The sequence below is a fragment of the Passer montanus genome, unplaced genomic scaffold, assembly GCF_014805655.1.
Source record: "Passer montanus isolate IOZ18808 unplaced genomic scaffold, ASM1480565v1 scaffold18, whole genome shotgun sequence".
Taxonomy (NCBI): Eukaryota; Metazoa; Chordata; class Aves; order Passeriformes; family Passeridae; genus Passer; species Passer montanus.
This window is the reverse complement of record NW_024365381.1, coordinates 14,591,496-14,609,422: the sequence shown is the minus strand read 5'-3', so window position 1 is coordinate 14,609,422 and position 17,927 is coordinate 14,591,496. Positions and strand designations below refer to the sequence as shown.

Here is a 17,927-nt window from a genome sequence, read left to right as displayed (position 1 = left end):
AATTTAACCTGTAAGAATGTGGTTCTTGGTATTTCAGCACTGGCCTGTATCCACTCAGCCATCCCAAGCCTCCCTCTCCATTCTGCATGGCTTCCTCTAATGACAGCACTGTTAGCATTCTGTTGTGAAGGCAAAAGTTTTCAGTAAGAAGTAAAAGAATTTAGGCCTTTTTGTTCTATGCATGACCAGCTTTAAGTGTGTAACAGGAAGGGTAAGTAAATTATCAACCTGGATAGTTATCTAATTTTAGGAGGTTCATTAACAGAAATAAAACTGCACTAGCTTTAGATCTAGTTAAAATTAACCAAACACCTGTACAGAGGCTTTCACCAAGTTAACCTCCTCTGCAAGTATTTTATGTAATCTGTCTTAATTGTACAGCTGAGCTACAGCAGTAGCAGTTAAAGCTGTGAAACTTATTCCTTAAGAAAGCCACAGAAATGTTTCAGCTTTCAGACAGAATTACAATAGCTCCAGGCCAGAAGTGTTTACAATCCTGCATTATTTATTAGTTTGAGGTAGTGCTGAACACATGAAAGTCTAAGGAAGGGGTGGAATATTCAGACACCAGATTTCAAAATGATCATTTTGAAATCTGGTGTCTGAATATTCCACCAGGATGTGTGACTTAGTAAAGATGAAAACACTAAACAGGCACATGCACCTGCGTACAGGCATAAAGTTTCAAAACCACACAGTTTTAAAGGAAAATCCATAGCCAACTTCCAGTTCAAAAATTATATTAAATATAAAATAACCAATTAATGCATTTACAGAAAAATTAAACCAATATGAAAGTAACCACTTTCATACAGTTTGCAAAAAAGGAAGGATTAAGTTAAGGCACAGTGAGTAATACAGTATTTCATACAAAGAAGGCAGTGAGAGCATTTGTTATGCAACAAATAGTAGGGAAAGGAGGTTAAAAAAAAAACAACTGACATTAATTTATTGGAAGAAAAGCAGAGTATCCTTCAGCTGTCAAGGTAGTACTCAAGCTATCTGACGTTTTCTTTCTTTGATGCTATAAGAACTCCTAACAAGCTGCTTTTCTGTGTATTCCCCAGGTGTTGAATCAAGCTCTCCCTTGCAGACATTCAGGGCAAAGGAGTGATCTTATGCTGTGGTCAGCACCCTCTGTCTGACAATTCAGAAAAGGCAAAGAATGGAGTATCAAAACAGATGGACTAGAGCTGATGATTGAATCCTCCTCCTTAGATTTTCTGTAGTACTGGAGGGCTAGAGACAGATGAGAGGAAGAATTTGTGCTGTACAGGACATTAGTTCAGGCAGAGGGTCATCTGAAATGTGCAATTAATTCCAGAAACTAAGAGCCAAGTTACCTGGCCAGTGGTGTTATATCAGGCTCCTTAGCTGGCAGTGGGAGCAAGGCCAAGGACATGTCATGATACCCAACAACCCAATTTCACTGAGGACTATTTTAAACTTTTTTTATATACATCTCAAGGACAGAAGTAATATTCTACATGGTAACTAGTGCAGCTTCTCTGCTCCTTTACATATAACAGTTGTCTGCAGAAAATGACTGGGGCAATGACATCTGATTGTTGCAAAGTAAACCATTCACCTTTTACAAGCTACAGGTACAACAGTCATTGCAGTAAAATAGTCTTAATTGGTATTAGATGTAGAGCTACCTGCACTTCATTTAGACAAAAATAAAAATTTCTGGTTTTGCAAGTGCAGTATTCTCTTAATTATATATGTGCAACACATATATATTTAAGAGAAGGAAAGAGTCATAAGTTTGGTTTTGTTGTTTCTAGTTCTGTATGTATTCTGTGCTAACGGGATGAAAACCGGCTGCAGTGGCACATCCCTTACTGCCAGCTTAACATTCAACACCTCGTTTGTTTAGGTTACTCAAGTACACAGACTTGTGTAATCAACGTTCAAAAAAGTTCATAGTTCTACACTGGTACTGCAGAGAGTGTCCAGTGCACTTGATATAATTTAGCACGACTTTATTTACTTTTCCAGACCACTGAGAGTATGCATTCAAGCACATGGGTCTCTTAATTCTTGGGCTTGAGAACATCCTACACTGATGTTAGTTCTGAACTTTGCTACAGCACTGGATGGAGCAGCTGAGCACAATTAGCCTCCAAGAGTGCTGGTACTAAGTTCTTAAGAATGCTTATAGCCTCCTGGAAAGTTGGGATTTTTTTACTTAAAAAAATAAAAAGTCAGTGGACCCTTTAATTAACATTAAATCTAACATGTTTCTCTTGTGTTAACAACAGAAAAAAAATACATGCATACAACAGTGACAATAAATAGGGGGAATAAGACTCTGTTATAATTACTTTTGAGTTACAGGATATTAATTCCTATTAATCTATTCATAGAGAGCCAAGTTGCAAACTGTGCAAATCAGGGTTTTAGAAGTAGGAAACAGCACTGCCTCTGCAATTCACAGGTGTTAGAGATACAGCAATTCAAAGAAAAGACATTTCTACTTACTTTACACAGAAATTAGCTCACACATTCAATTTTAGACCAAATGTTTGTAGTGCAATTTTCATTTTAACTGAAGTGCCAATTTGGCAGAATGCCTCAGCCTGTATTAGGCAGACTGAAGAGACATCGCCTAGCTCTCTCCTGATCAATAAGAATGGTAGGAGTTGTATTTCTCTGAACAAGCATAATCCTGTTTTTCCTGTTTACAGGCAGATTGTGACACCTGACAGTTCTTATTTCCTACATTATACAGAGCTTTACACTTAAGGAGGGACAGGAACTACATCTTGTTTATTTTCCGCAGTGGGCGGGCAGTCTCCCTCATTTTCGAAGTTTACATTCACGAATGAAGAGCATGCTGTTGCTCCAGGCTGGTCTGTCTGGACAGGAGCTTCTGCCTGTGGCTTGTTCTGCTGTTCCTGATGCTGTCTTTCTGCTTCTTCTGACATCTTGTTTTCCTGTTCTTCCTCTTCCTCCTAGAAAGAGATAACCAGATTCATATGCTACTGTTTACTATTTACCACTTACTTAGATGAAGTCTTTCCATAAGAGCATACCAGTTACTGTTATAAGGTAAGGACATTTGAGGGTCTAAAGCTTCATTTTAATGCTGGAATACAAATTTTAGTTTTTAGAATACTAGGGAAGACAAGTTGGGAGAAAAGGAGTGCAAGAACCCTAGCTCACACACGTACCTCCCTCTTCATTCTGTAATACTCATCAATGGCATATTGGTATTTTGGTGTGCTTATTCCCAGAACAGATGCAATCTTTTCCCCCAGGAAATCACACACTAAAAAATAAAGAAAGTTTAAATAGGATTAGTATCTAGAAGAAAATTATTATACCCAGTTTTATTACAAAAATTATCACCATCTTTCCTGAATGATTTTCTGTAGTCCTACTTCACTCACAAAATACAACAAAAATCTGTGAGGTTAATCTCCTTATAGGTTATTATTATCTAAATATACTAATAATTGTTCTTTAAGATAAAGAATAAACAAAGGAGTAGAATATGAAATTAAATGAAAAAATATATGGTGATAGTGTTTGAATTCTGCTAGTTTCAGCTTTGATTCCTAGCAAAACAAACTTAGATTCAGTTAAAGGGTAATCCTTGAACTGAACTTTAACTGAAAATTAAGGTTAAGACAAAAGTACATGGGTACCAACTGTACTGGCAGCTCAGTCTAGTGGTACTAGCAAACTAGACAGTATTTATTGACATAAGCATACTTCAAGTCAGTTTTAACAATGTTCTCTGTTGCATACTAACAGATTAATAAAATATTTATATTTCAGCTGTCTCAATTTTCAAGCTGTAGGCTACATTCAGTGCTACTTTGCTAAAACATGTAGGGCACATTCAAAAGCATGGAACAGAGGTGAGCTTGTGTCAGCCAGTTTCTTTACCATGGTGATGGCTACAGATAACACTGGTCAAGTGTTAGCAAGGAAGAAGTCAAATATTCTGCACTTCAAATTGTAAATCTGCCCTAAGGATGCAAATGAGCGAATCATCTTCAGGGAAAAAAGTTAGAAGTCAGTCATTGACTGCTTCAATGAACACTCAGGATAACTAATTCTATAGATATCCTGGCATCCTGAATGCTGTGCAAAAGACCACATCAAATTACAGAGGTAAGAGCCAAAACTGAAGTGCAAAGAAGAAAGGACTGATCTTCAAATTCATAAAGGACTTCTAAAAAAAGGAAAAGCAATATCTACACTTGCATATGAAGAACAGATGCGTCAAGGAATATAATTACACTGTACATCAGAGAAAAGATGTTTCTAAAAATAAGGATAGGTTAACAAACACAACAGACTGCCAAAAAATATAAAAATATTCAAAATTATGTGTATAATGACAGAAACTCCATAATATTTGTGGGGAAAAAACCCAATAAAGATACTTTACCTTGGAAAGAACACAGACTATGACAAGTATTTTTTAAAGTTGGCAAAATTTTAAGAGGTCCAAGAGTCAAATGTATGTCTGTGAGTGAGACACAAATAAGTGCCTCTGCAGTGAGTTTAAGACCCTGGACAACAGTCCTGTTTATTTTGTAACCTCAGAAATTCACAGGATGGCACACAGCTAGATATGTTCTTGGGATACTTTCTAGCTGTCTTAAGAAAAACTGTCAGTTTAGTTACACCAGCCAGCATTCTTTTCAAGTAACATCACACAAAATGGTTCCATACAAAATCTAATAGAAAACCGACATATTCCCTTGTCAACATCAATCTATCCCCACATGAAGAAAAAAGGAGAAAAGTGTTCATTAAAAGAGTACTTTCCGTTCGTTCTTCCATGCAAGAATTGTTTATTAAAAGTAAAAAAAAAAATTCTAAAAGTGTCTAAGGCAGGAGAGTACATCTCCACAGATTAAATACAGTTCAAGTCATACTTCTGAAAAAAGAACAAGTAGAACCCAAAGGTAATTTACAGTCTTTCAACATGACTTTGTGAGTTTCAATATTCTGCTTTACCCAAGAATTAAATAAAGCAATACCTGATAAGGTGGATGTGGCAACTCGCAGCATGTGAAACCACAAGTAGGGTCCCCATGTGAGTGTTGTCTGCAGGAACAAGAGGAGTATGAATATGTACAGCTGTATGGCCACGGCACAAAATAACACATGCAAAACTGCAAATGGCTTGAGAAAAAAGACCTGCAGTGGTGTCTGTTTTCCAGCTACTACCATGTTTTTGCTTTAAAATAAGTACAGACCAGACAAGCCAAGCAAAGTATCACCATAAGATATAAATATAACCATGGTTTACCTCTGGGAACATTTCTTTCACTGCTTTTTGTTTCCCACTTCCAGATTTGGGAAATGACAAGCAGCCAACTCAATCCCTGACTAGAAAAATCCTTCCACAACGTTCTGAATTCCATCAGGCCAACAGGAGAAGTGAAGTAACAAAGTAGTCCTTCATTATAATAATGAGTGAACTGCAAAAGACTGTTTAAAATCAAACCAAACCTTCAAACCTCTGAGGAAGAGGCTGCTTTAAAACATTTACAACACCAAAGAGGAATTATCCCTTGAAATGACACCTGCAAAACAAACCCAGGAGCCCTGAGGGAGGGGGGAGTCACTGCAGCTCTGAGGGAGCGGTGGAGAGGCTGCCAAGCAAACACCTGGGGTGCTGTGAACACGAGGAACACAACGTGAATAAACAGGGCTCAGCTGGGGTCACCTCAAGCATTTGCATGTGAGTGAGGAAGTTTCTCTGAAGAGCTGCACACCAGGGCACACAGCATGGGACATAAACATGAGGAACTGGAGATCCGTGTGCAGCTGCAGGGGTAGGATCACGTCAGGATCCCAGGGATGCAGGGAGTGCACTGAGTGCTGCTGTGGAGGGATACAGAATGATTAGGAAGGGCTGGCCAGGAAGACAAAGAAAAGGAATTGCTTTTTGCATGACTGGGGTGTGTTCACAGCTACAGCAAAAATACTGCAGGCTCCACACAAACGGATATATAGATATATACATCATAAATTAAAGATTCATAATTAAATTAATTATAAAATAATGGGTGTGCACAGGCTATGCTTTTCATCAAGGGAAGAGACTGTATCTGCTTAAAAAAAAAAACACCCAAAAAAAACCCCACCAAAACCAAAACAACCCATGTAATAGAAAAGGGGAAAAGCAGATTCCAAGCAAATGGGGGAAAAAAATGTAGGCTTTCCCATTTGTGAAAAGGCAAATCAGCGTTCACAGTTTATAGTTAACAGGCTGTTGTATTCATGCAAGCTCTATGTCCCCCCTAGAAAAGATCTCTGTAAAGTACCTTTCTTCTGGAAAGTAGCAATTTAAAGTGTCAGCTTTTATGAAGAAAAACATATTAGCTCTACTCAGCTATGTAAGTATTTATAACTTGCTGCTAAGAACTGTTTGATAGTAACCTTTTTCTATTATCTCATTTAACAGATATGTGTACAGGAACAACCAATATTGCTGTAAATAATACAGCTACAGAAACTATCTGGTATAGCCTCAGTATATATGTACACAAGCTACAAGACTTTGATGCTTTCCAAGCAGTCTCTACAAATCAGTGCAGCAAGAAATTGTCTGTCAAGCCACAAACTCAAGTTGGGCAGGCTGACAAAAAGCCAGATGCTATATATTTTTGGCAGTGGATATGGAAAATGTCCTGCCAAGGTAAAAGTGTAAGCAAAACCAGCTGCTATCCTGCTTACACAAAAGCACCTCCAGCTCATTGATTATGTGCTCAGTTGGCAGAAAGGCTAACGAGGAGTTTGTTCAGTTGAAGAAGTCAAAAAAAGTGCTGGAAAAGCTTGGTGCCACAGGTGCAAATAATGGCACTGACAGGGCTCTGCACAATCCTTCATGATGAGGTGAGAGGGTTAAAAAGCATTCATGCAGGGCACAGGACAAACAAGGGCCTGCTGTGTGCTGTAAGAAAGAAGTTACAAGAGCCCCCATAATATTTCAGAGTGAAAAGACAAGCTGAGCTTCAACGTGACAGAAGTAAGTCAGACCCAGAACATTCTAACAAGTTTGTGGGAACACAAACGTGGGTAACAGCTGAGGCTCAGCAGACACAGAGGTTCTATTTCTATTCTTCCCCCACCACAGCTAAAAATCTAAAAATCAATTTGGTGCACTGCAAGCACGTCTAAGTTCAGCTTTGTGGGAGCCTCTGCTTTCTGACAAAGCCCAACCAGACATTTCCTCATCCCTGATAAGCAAGGCTTTGCCAGACTCCTCAGTTAAAAAAGTAACTTTCTTTCCAGTGCCTCAAAAGGCAATATAAAATCATGAGAGAGGCCACTTCCCAGGACATGAACAGGGGAAAGGAGATGGTTTGGAGAGTAAACCACCAGGAACGACCAGGAACAAGGGAACACATTCAAGGAATCACCTTCCCTTTCCACATATTCCCCCTTTACCTCTTCAGGGTAAATCTGGGTGCCTTCCCAGAGCACCTTGGAGATGGAAGCAGAAATGGCAGATGTGAGGCAAGAACTGGTACTGGGGAAACTGGAGCTGTTCGAGTAACATGAACAGGGCTCCAAAGCAATGGCTCAGTACAAATTAATCAAATTAACCCTTGTCAGTGAAGTAGCTTTAATACACTGAGCTGGAAACTGGAAAACCATACCCTAGTCAGGTCCTACAGACCTGCAGAACCACACACCCAGACACTGCATGTCAGCTTCCTTTGGCCAGCCAGAGAAGCCTTAGTCTTCAGTCTTTAATCAACTCAAGGACGCAGCAATATTGTATTTCTTGACAGGAAACAAGGGATAGTATGAAACACATACACTGTTTATAGTATTTCTCCTGCAATCAGTCTCTTTAGTAGATGTTTCTACAATGTTTAATTACATTACTCAGCTATCCTGACTTTATTTTGTTGTCAAAATGGAAAACATAATGGTTTTGACAACCGATTTTTAAATTACAAAAAATCTTAATGTATCATTTTAATTTAAATAGGAATGCACATAATGGATTCAATCATTGACAAAACCAAGGGGGCTCTAGTTCAATAACAGAACACGATTTTATTTCCTAGTATGGGACTGCTGAAGGGAGCACACATGTTCTCTTGCATTTCTGAGTGCACAATGTTCCTAAACAATCCACATATGTATTTATTTTTGTCAGATTTCAGCCCTAATAACACTTAAACTTTCAAAGGCATGCAGGCGTTTTTTTTTGTCAGAGAAAATGGCAAAATGAGAAAAAAAAAAATTTCCTGATTTATGAAAAATAAAACCCTGTATTTAATAGTTAACATACACCACCAAATAGATACTTTTTCATTGTTTACTGTGCCAAAATAAAGTTTAAATTAATTTGTTAATTGGTTTAATCAATGACTGTTCAATGCTATAATAGGTTCTTTTGTGTAAGACCATGTAAAACTGTGGCATCTAAGACACGCCAGTGAAAACAAGACCAGGAACACACATATCATATTCCATCAAGAGCTTCTACCATATTCTGAGCAGTTATTACTTGGTCAGTGACTATTTTTCTCCTTCATCCTCAAATTCTTAAAAGAAAACCAGAGTTCGATGGTCCTCAAGAGAGAAGTTTTTGCTATTTGAAGTTAAAGCCCTTTTAACTACAGGATATCAAGATAACCTTCCTGCAAGGATGTGTTTCAATCTTCCTGAGCATTGAAGGTTAATACAATCAAATCCCTCCTGGAGCTTTGGTGCAGATGTCTTCTCGGGATGGATTCCAAAGTTATCACACCAAAGTCATGCTGCTTACAGCTCCGCTGTGAAGACTTACACTCCACCTTCTGCCCACTCATCTAACAGGTGAATGCAGCAAAGAGTTTACACCAAGTGTCCCTTCAGGGATAAACAGAAGGATTATCTTCCTAATTAATACAAAATAAAATTTTGGTGGACAAAATCAAAAGAAAATATACATATAGAGTGCTAACATCTACATTTTAGGACAAAAGAATAAAAAATACATTTATGCTATTAAAGCACTTGAATTTCAGTGTGAGAACATTCAGATAATACTAAATGCTATTATCTAAAAAATAATATCTAGATTAAAAAACACAAAACACAATAGAATGGACACCCCAGTCCAACAATGTTAATGAACTGAGTGCTGACCTATTGAAGCACCAGAAGTCGTTTCAAAGAAAATTTAAAACCCGGTTCTTTTTGAGAGTTGTTTTGTTATGAGCAACAGGAATCCACCACACCAAGTGCTCAGGTTATGGTATCACCAAGATATATACATACTACTTTGCTTAGTAAGAAACAAATTGGCACTGCCTGCTTAGCTCTAAAACACAATTAAACCAAGGTACTTACTGAAGACATTTCTTTATAACACAGCAAAATATTTGTTTCCCTTAAACTCATTCAAAAACTGCCAGGATGCTAATACCAGCAGAGCTTTGAAACTTCATGATGGAAAGTTTCTATTCAAAATATTGAATGTGCTTTTTCTGAAAATAAACTGGTCCAGAAACAGCTATTACTTGCAACATACTTTTTTGTATCCCAACTGAGATAACAAGTTTTAGACATGCTGGTCTTAGCAAACTGACTATTTAATTGCTTTTATAGAAATCCTACAAAAAAACATTTTAAAAGCAGCTGTTGGCTAAAACACCAAAGCTCAGCTTGGACTAACATTTCTTCAATTGTCTGGCTCAGCTGGGATACACAAAGCATGCAGGAGATAAAGTAAGCCTCACCTCATGGCAACCCCTGCTCTAATCAAGTTCATTCTGTCCAAGGTAAAAAGCAATACATAATAAGGCATAGAGTGCTCCACAATAAACTACTCTGGTTTGGGGGGTCCTTTTATTAAAATATGCATTCAAAATTAAGGATTTAATAAACTATAAAAGGAGAATAACCCAATCTTAACTCCAACATACAATATTCTTTTTGGTATTCAGAAAAGAAATCTGTATTAGGAAAGGAGGGGAACAATCTTGCAGCATTCCTGGCTGTTGTGCACACTTGAGGGCTCCTTACTTAAGTGTCCATTTGCACAGCAGCACGCATGTCTCTGCCCTCACAACACCTACACCAAGGCTTGTGAGCCTTCTGTCACTGCACCACCATGAACTCCTCTACTGTCAGGAAATGGCATAAAAAGCTGCACACATCTTGTTCCCTGATCACTAAAACTGGGAACTAAAATCTCTCAGACATCCACAGATATCTGATATGACTGCCCAGTGGGGGACAACCTTCACTCTGAAGATACCTGAACATTACCATAATAGTCAGTAAGTTTCACAGTTCCTGCTTTTATTTTAGAAGATCCTTAAAGAGGGAAGAATCACCCTAGTACCCAGCAAGGCAGCTCAACATCTCACTCATTGTTCATGATTACAATACAGGTCTTTTCCAACTATATAATTTGTGTGTATTTAATATTGATAATATATTACCTGCTATCAGGCTAATGTTATTTTCTGTTGTATACAATAACTGCCTACCAAGAAAGAGGGCAATGCCATCAATCCATACAAAACACATTGCATCAGCTCCACTTGTGGAACCCCCAATCCCACCTGAATTCCCATTGTCTCACTGGAGCTTAATCCTCAACTTTTTTTCTTCTTCAAGATAAATTAATTTTACAGAGGGGAAGAGAGGTACTGCTTGACAGACAAAGCAAACCTCTTATGGTCCACCAGTTCTTCAGAAGAGCATAACCAGAAAGTCAAAATCTTCAGTCCCTTCAAGAAAGCCAAGCCCTCCCAGGATGGATAACGTATGAATAAATGCAGGGTCTACTACTGTAGAGTAAATAGAAAGCTTCAACCACAACATTTCTTAATTATGGATTCCCAAACAATGGTGCAGGAGCCATTTCAACAGCAATGCCAAGTAGAAAGCAGGGCACTGTTTTCCGTGCATGCAAGGCCTCTTCTCTGAAGTGGGAACGAGCAGCTCCACACCCGTGGCTGCCTGCAGTGCCCAGCCAGGCAGGATGGGCAGTCCTGCACAAAGCCACGGCTCCTGGCTGCCTGACCACCAGCAGCACCTCAGGCAGCACCAGCCAGCCTGGGAGCCTCCTCCTCAGCACAGACAGTGCAGAGAGGGCCAAGAAGAGAACTCTGCCAGCGGGCAGGGAATAGGACTGCAGACTCAATTTACTGAGGCAAGGATTGCTGCAGAAGGGTAGAGGTGGCTGGCACACAAGTTTCTGGGGTTGTCATAAAAGAAACATGAGACTGGGCATGTGGAGAGACAAAGAGCAGGATGTGGATCTTCTCTGGGACTGACTGCCAGAGGGGGAGAGCTGCTGGTGTTGGCACATGTGGCTGTAATGCTTTGCAATCACACTATCACTACAAAATAGTTTATCAGACAGGCCAACAGAATAAAACAGATTATATCTTTCATTTTACCTCTAAGTGTAAATCCACAATCATTGACAAAAAGGGAAATGCATTTTAACAGCTACAATGCACAATACCGGCTTTAATTGTTGAGACTTCACGTGAATCTGGACCAATAAAAGGAAACTTCCATTCATGGGCTGAGCAATGTCTCAACAGCTCACAACACAGATGAACACTTACATGGACTAGGCAGGTCCTTTAAAATCTGGTTTTTATATACCATGAATTACACCAGTCTTCCTTTATTTCTGCAAGTCATCTGCTTCTTTCCCTCCTATGCTTTTTTAATTATATAAAATTGTTGTTATGATGACCCTAAATTACAGGTTTTATTCTTCAGTGTCAACAAAGAAAGAAAAAATGTCTGTCTTGCAATTTTTTTTAAACAACAGTATAAACCAAGGTATCAACTTGTATCTATAAGGCAAGTATTATCAGAAAGGGAAATACTGGAGAGAACAAACTAGAACTGTGAAGAAATTAAACCAATTTGTAATTAATAAGGCTACTTTAGTGGAGGAGAGCTCCAGGACAAAACTCCCCAGTAATACTTTTCACAGATTTCTGAGTCCGTTAAGCCAATCAAATTATTAGAATTTATAATACTAAAGACTGTATCAGATTTGTGACACAAAAAAATTAAGTATAAAATATTTATAGCTGCCCAGTAAACCAGAAGTAGCAATTTATCAAGTAAAATACCTACAGGATCTACAGGTGGCAACAGGTCTTTTTTCTCTTGTTCATCTTCCTCTTCATCTGTGCTATACTCTTCCATTGTTTCTCCACTGGCAAAATGAATAACTCTCCTTGGAACTTTCTTTTTCTTTCCTATGACACCCAGCTCCACATTCTCAAAGCCGCTTTCTCCCTTTGAAAGTTGCTATAAAGGAAAAAAAAATCATTATCTCAAGTACATGCTTCTGGAACTGGAAAGTTCCCCCTTACCAAACTTCGTGAGATATTTAAAATACTTTACATTAATTAGCATTTACAGTGGATATTTATAAGAGCTTGCCTGTAGATGAAAGACTGAAACATTCTTGTTTGCAGATATGTAAAAACTGATCCCTTCTCTAAAAGTAACAAAAAAGGTTTCTTCTGGGGGACCATGTTTCATTAAATAATTTGATAAGCACAGAAATGTCAATATTTATTAAATAAATAGGTAATATTTATTGTTGGGTTTGAATACCTAATGAAATTAATCAAGTAGTTCATAGGCTGTAGCTGCCTCTTTGCAAGTTCAGACAGACACCTCTAACACAAAAGAGAACTGACTAACTAAGCAGCCAGGCTCAAGCTTTAAAAGATGCACGAAGGAATCTGCCCCTGTGGGGCTTTCATCAGCAACCATGATTAGTACAAGGGTAAGAGGACAACACTTAGTTTTGTGGCTAAGAACATACAAAGTGAGAAGTACAATGTCTGGCTGTGTTCTCCAACTGCTGAATGCTACAATGCAGCCTTTGGGTCACAAGAATTAAGAATATATACTTCTAGTTCAAAAGCCTGTCAATAAATCTTTAGGCTAGTCACTCCTGCAGACAGAGAATTTTAGTAAGGTTTTGTATTGCAGCTATGAAACAGAGCCTTCATCTTGGCAGAGCTTTTAGATGCTACTGCATCAAATGCACAAAATTGTGCTGAAAACACTTCTGTCATATAGAGAAGGCCACAGAGGCTAGGAAATGCCAACCACATGTTTTTAATGTACCATGAAGGTTTTTAAAAATGCATGAGCTCATGTAATTTGAAACTGTATCATAAGGAATGACAGGCGTAGTGTGTGCAAAATCCAGGTTGCATAAAATGCATTCCAATTTCCAACTTCTTTCCTATACAAAGCTAATGATCTCCACAGAGCATTGTTCACAACTATAAATAAAAATACATGTTTTATCACACAGCTGTAAGACATCCCTTAATTGCTGCAAGTGCAGCATCACCATCCTCATCTCTCACGCTAGGTTACACAACACAGCTTTGCAGCAAGCAGGCTTGGCTAGCCAGCAAAGACAGTGGGCATGGGAGAGAGAGGCAGCAGAGGGACCTGGGGAACAGAACTGCTTCCTTCATTCCAGCCACGGATTCTTCTCATGCCCAGGGAGAAGAGGGAGGGCAGGCAGAGATCACGTGCTGAGCTCTACAGTGTGGAGAGGGAGCGCACCCATCCATCATCACTCCGAGCCCTGTACCACTGCTCCTCAAAACTGCAAGTCATCTCAGCTCCCCCAGCACCCCTTCAGCCATGCTGGCACGTCTCAGGCATCTTCCTGGGGAACAGAGCAGAATCCAGCAGCAAGTTTTCAATGGGGTAATTCAGCTGAAACAGGATCGTATTTTCAGGCAGAATCGCATTTTCACGTAGAAAGAGAAAACTATCTGGGGCCCAGTGCAATCTCTCTGCTGTCTATCAGTCTTGGAAACAGAGCAAAGCTACAAAAACACAAGTGCTGAGAACAGTGAAGCAACCTGAGCCCAGGGAGCACTGCTTGCTGCCATTATAAAAGCTGCCATTATTAAAGTGCCACTTCCCGTGACTCAGTTCTGTATCTTTTTGTGCAAAAAGCACCACAGAATCAGCTTTTCATGAACATTCCACACTCCTTTATTGGCATCATACAATGACACTGTTTTTATATTTAGGCGCAGTACTGAAGAGCACTGTTTCTTGCAAACACATCCTAAATATCATTGTGATTAACAACAGCAAGCAATGTGACTCCCTCTTAAGAGTTCCTCCAAAAGCACAGTCTCTTAATCTGATTTTGGCTCATTTAGTGCAAATGCTTCAAATATTTTAACTTTAAAAAATGTTGTTTAATATTTCAAGTTTTAAAAGTGAGCTTTAGTTCCCTGAACACCCATCCCACACTCACACTACCTACAGCAAGCAGCTCCACATAGCTGGTACTGGTAGAACATTTCAGACAAATGCAGTAGCTCAAGACAGTAAGGATTCACCAAGGAACAGTGACTCTGCCTCCCTCAGTAATCTGGCTCAAAGTCCTACATCATTAAATAAAATAATGTATGTCACCTGTTGTTTTGGTTATTACCTAGTCAACAAACCTGCGTGGGTTTTAGTCATCACTGGCCTTCTAAGTTTCACCTGCACAGCAATAAAAGCCAACTCTCCCAGGTAAGAGCAGAAAGTTCAGCACTGATAAATTTTATCTTTTCAAAACTGTGGTAATGCAAACTTATTCTAGAGTTATCAGCTAGATTCATTTATAGCTCAAATGTTAACAGTATTTCTTGTTTGACAATTTATATTTATATTATATTTTATATGAATTTGATCTTCTTTTCCAATTTAGGAAGTTTTTACAAAGATCTTTCTTCTAGTGCATGGCTTCAGTCAGGTTTCTGACCTCATTTTTTTCCCACAGGCTCCTCCTTCTCTAACACATTATATGGTCTTGAAAGACTCAGCATTTGTGGCCACGTCACAGAAGTATTTACTTTGGCTTCTATTCAGGCAATGTTAGACACCAAGGCTGGTCACTCTTGTGCTTTTGCCACACCAGCTAACACTCTTAAGGTACTCGGTAAACACTGTAAGGTGACTTCCCCTTTCTTTTAAATGTCCCCTTGGAATTTTTCTTGGCTTTATGGCGCACATACAAACCTTGCCTGTCAGGCAGTCAGGATCTGAAACTTATATTCCTTGTCTGCCCTCTTTACACCCACTCTACCTTACCCTTTATCCAGAATCAGAGAGAGAGCAGGGAATCTTTTGATAGTGCTGGTACAATACCCAGCACAACAGAATTTTAGTCCACATATAAAATGCCAAAATAAATAAACTACAGTTAAGGATAAGGTGTGCCTGGACACCTGCAGGCAAGCTGGGAGAGCTGACACAAGTAGTATTAGGTGATGCAATAACATAAAGTTTCATGAAGGAGACAAAGAAGAAAAGTAAAATGAAATAGGAAGACCAGGCCATTTGACTTTTAACCTCTCAAATGCAGGAATCCTTGTAAGAGCTTATGACCCAAAGTACCAGAGTGTGTGATGTCCACTTTCCGTGAGAAAGACAAGTAATTCAATTTGCACAGATCTACCGAGCAGACACTGCTAGTCACTAGAAGGCTGGTAATAGCTAATGAAAAAAAAATGTTTCTACCATGCTATCTCAGCTGTCTTACTGATTTTTTGGATAATTTTTTTGGCTAGGGCTTGGAAGTGGGGGTGCTGTTCAGGCTTGAGCGGTTTGGGGTTTTTTTCATATTGCTCGTTTGACTTTCCACCCTTGTGTTTCAACTGAAATTAAACAGCACACGTCTTTCAGAAACAAAAGACAAGATGACAGAGCCGGAGGACGACTATTAGAAAAGACACCCTCCCAGGAAGCCTCGGGAAGGGGCCCCGGCCGGGCAGGGGCAGCGGCAGCGCCCACAGCAGCGAGGCCGGAGCGCGGAGCGGCGCGGAGCGGCCAGCCCGCCGGGCTGCGCTGTAAGTAAGAGCTGCTGTCCCTGATCACCTCCCACGCCTTCGCCAACTTGACAGCACCGAGGGAAGCGGAGACCTGTCCCACTCTAATATTCATCAGGCTCGTTTGTCAGAGGCATTGTTCGCCGACGAGCAGGAGACACCGGAGACACGCGCGCCCGCCGCGCTGTCTGTAATTACAGGGCACACTGCCTGACTGGCAGCCCTCCTCTCCCGCGGCCCGGCCACCGCACGCCGCCGCCACAGCGAGGAACGGGGGCTCCCCCGGCCCCGCGCACCCCCGGCACGTCAGGCCGCGGCCACCACCCACGCCCCGGCCGGACTCGCCGCGGACACCGCCCGCCGGGGCGGTGCTTGCGGCCCGCGGGGCTGGCCCCGCGCAGGACCCGCACCCACACGGCAGAGACACCGCACCGCTCCCACCGGCTTCGGTCGTTTCGCTTCTCTCCGCAGCCCGGCATTAACCGGAGCCGGGAGGGAGGCACGGGAGAGGCCAAGGGCGGCCGGGCTGCCAGGGACAGCCGTACCTCCACAGAGGCGGAAACATACCCGACTGCACTGAGGGAAAAAACACTGATTCTGGGGCAACCCACACATCATCTTCCCAAAACAGCGTGAAACCCTGCCAAATAATAGAATGTTATTGTAAGAAGCAGATGGAGTTCCTTGACAGTAGTTAGGGGGCTTTCTAGCCCTGTCCACCCTTGCAGGATTGGGTGTTGGTTCAGGCAACTCAGCCCTTTGTGAAGAGCGAGCCCTTGAACAAAAAGAAATGCAGAGCAAGAGTGCCCTGGCCCCTGGGCTGCGGTGGGCTGAGAAAATAACGAGCATGCCCAGGAGGGTGCGAGAAGTGTTTGCAGGTAAGAGGTTTGCTCAGCTGCTCCTGAGAGAGGTGGGAGCCCTTCTGACTCCAGTGTGTGTTGATCCCGGCAAAATGCACATCAGTAAATATCAAGTACCAGTGAAAAAAGCTGGAGTGGAAGCGTCTGAAACATTGTTTTTATGGGATTGAGGAGGGAGTAGTTTAAAATTTTTTGGAGGGGGGGTTTGGAACCAATGGCTGTAACATGCACTTACATGACAGCAAGAGCCGTCTTTCAATCCTGCATCATTAAGAATAGTTTCCAGATAATTACACTCTATAGCACAATATGGGCTCTTAGATACTTTCTTAGTCATATTACCAAAGCATAACCCAGAGCCCATGACAAAAGCCCAGGTAAAGTACAGATGCATCAGACTTATGATTATACCAGCAGAAGGCAGAAACATTCCCTTGTGAAAAGGGCTGACATACAATGTATGATTACAGAAACAGAATGATTACAGAATGAAAGGTTAGACTATTATTTCAGACAGTACGGGGCTGAATAGCTGCTCAAGGGATTACAACAAACATACATCACTTGAAGTTACAAAGAAACAAACTAATGTTAGGATACACAAGTATTTCTTAAGAGGATGTATACTCTGTTGAGGGTTTGTGAAGGACTGGCTGGAATAAAGTAACAGCTCCTCAAGAGCAGCATTAAATCATCAACCAACCAACTTGCTTTCCTTCACCTCTGCTGTGGTTAGAGCAGCTGTACAGTCACATTGAACTTAATCTTTCACCTCCCAGAACAATTGGCATTTGCAACTTGGACAAGTTTAATAAATTTAGCATATTAGTGTTGAAAGCCCTGGGGAAAGGTAAAGAGTTAACAAAACCAGAGCTGTTTGTGTGTGCTAATAGAAGCTGGACAACTAACTATCGGCATATTAGTGTTGAAAGCCCTGGGGAAAGGTAAAGAGTTAACAAATAAAGCCAGAGCTGTTTGTGTGTGCTAATAGTTAGTTGTCCAGCTTCTATCACACAGCTATCTATTGACCATCATAACCATTTCCTCTTAGCAGGCTGCTCAGCAGCAGCCGGAGCTCAAACAGCTCAGACAAAAGCTTGTCTGACAGCAGCAACAGCTTTCAGCAATTTATACACAGGAAGACAGACCTCAGTCTTCTAAGCATTTCCAGTGACTTTTGCTTGACTCTAGCTCTTCAAGGTTCTTGTATGCTAGACAAAACTTTTCTGCAGACTTTTCTGAG

The 17,927-nt window shown here is 40.6% G+C and overlaps 1 protein-coding gene across 2 annotated transcripts; it reads right to left on the bottom strand.

Annotated features, from left to right (window-relative positions):
* Positions 1-723: 723 nt before the first annotated feature.
* FAM177A1 (family with sequence similarity 177 member A1) lies at positions 724-15,954 on the bottom strand. 2 transcript variants are annotated; one of them, XM_039705156.1, is made up of 5 exons: positions 15,874-15,954; positions 12,088-12,264; positions 5,004-5,070; positions 3,177-3,274; positions 724-2,957 (listed from the first exon to the last, which is right to left on the bottom strand). In XM_039705156.1, the coding sequence occupies exons 1-5, from the start codon at positions 15,937-15,939 to the stop codon at positions 2,745-2,747; spliced, it is 621 nt and encodes a 206-aa protein (XP_039561090.1). In that variant the 5' UTR covers positions 15,940-15,954; the 3' UTR covers positions 724-2,744. The 2 variants fall into 2 exon arrangements, with proteins under 2 accessions (XP_039561090.1, XP_039561091.1); XM_039705157.1 differs by lacking the exon at positions 15,874-15,954 and adding an exon at positions 13,435-13,497.
* Positions 15,955-17,927: the final 1,973 nt, after the last annotated feature.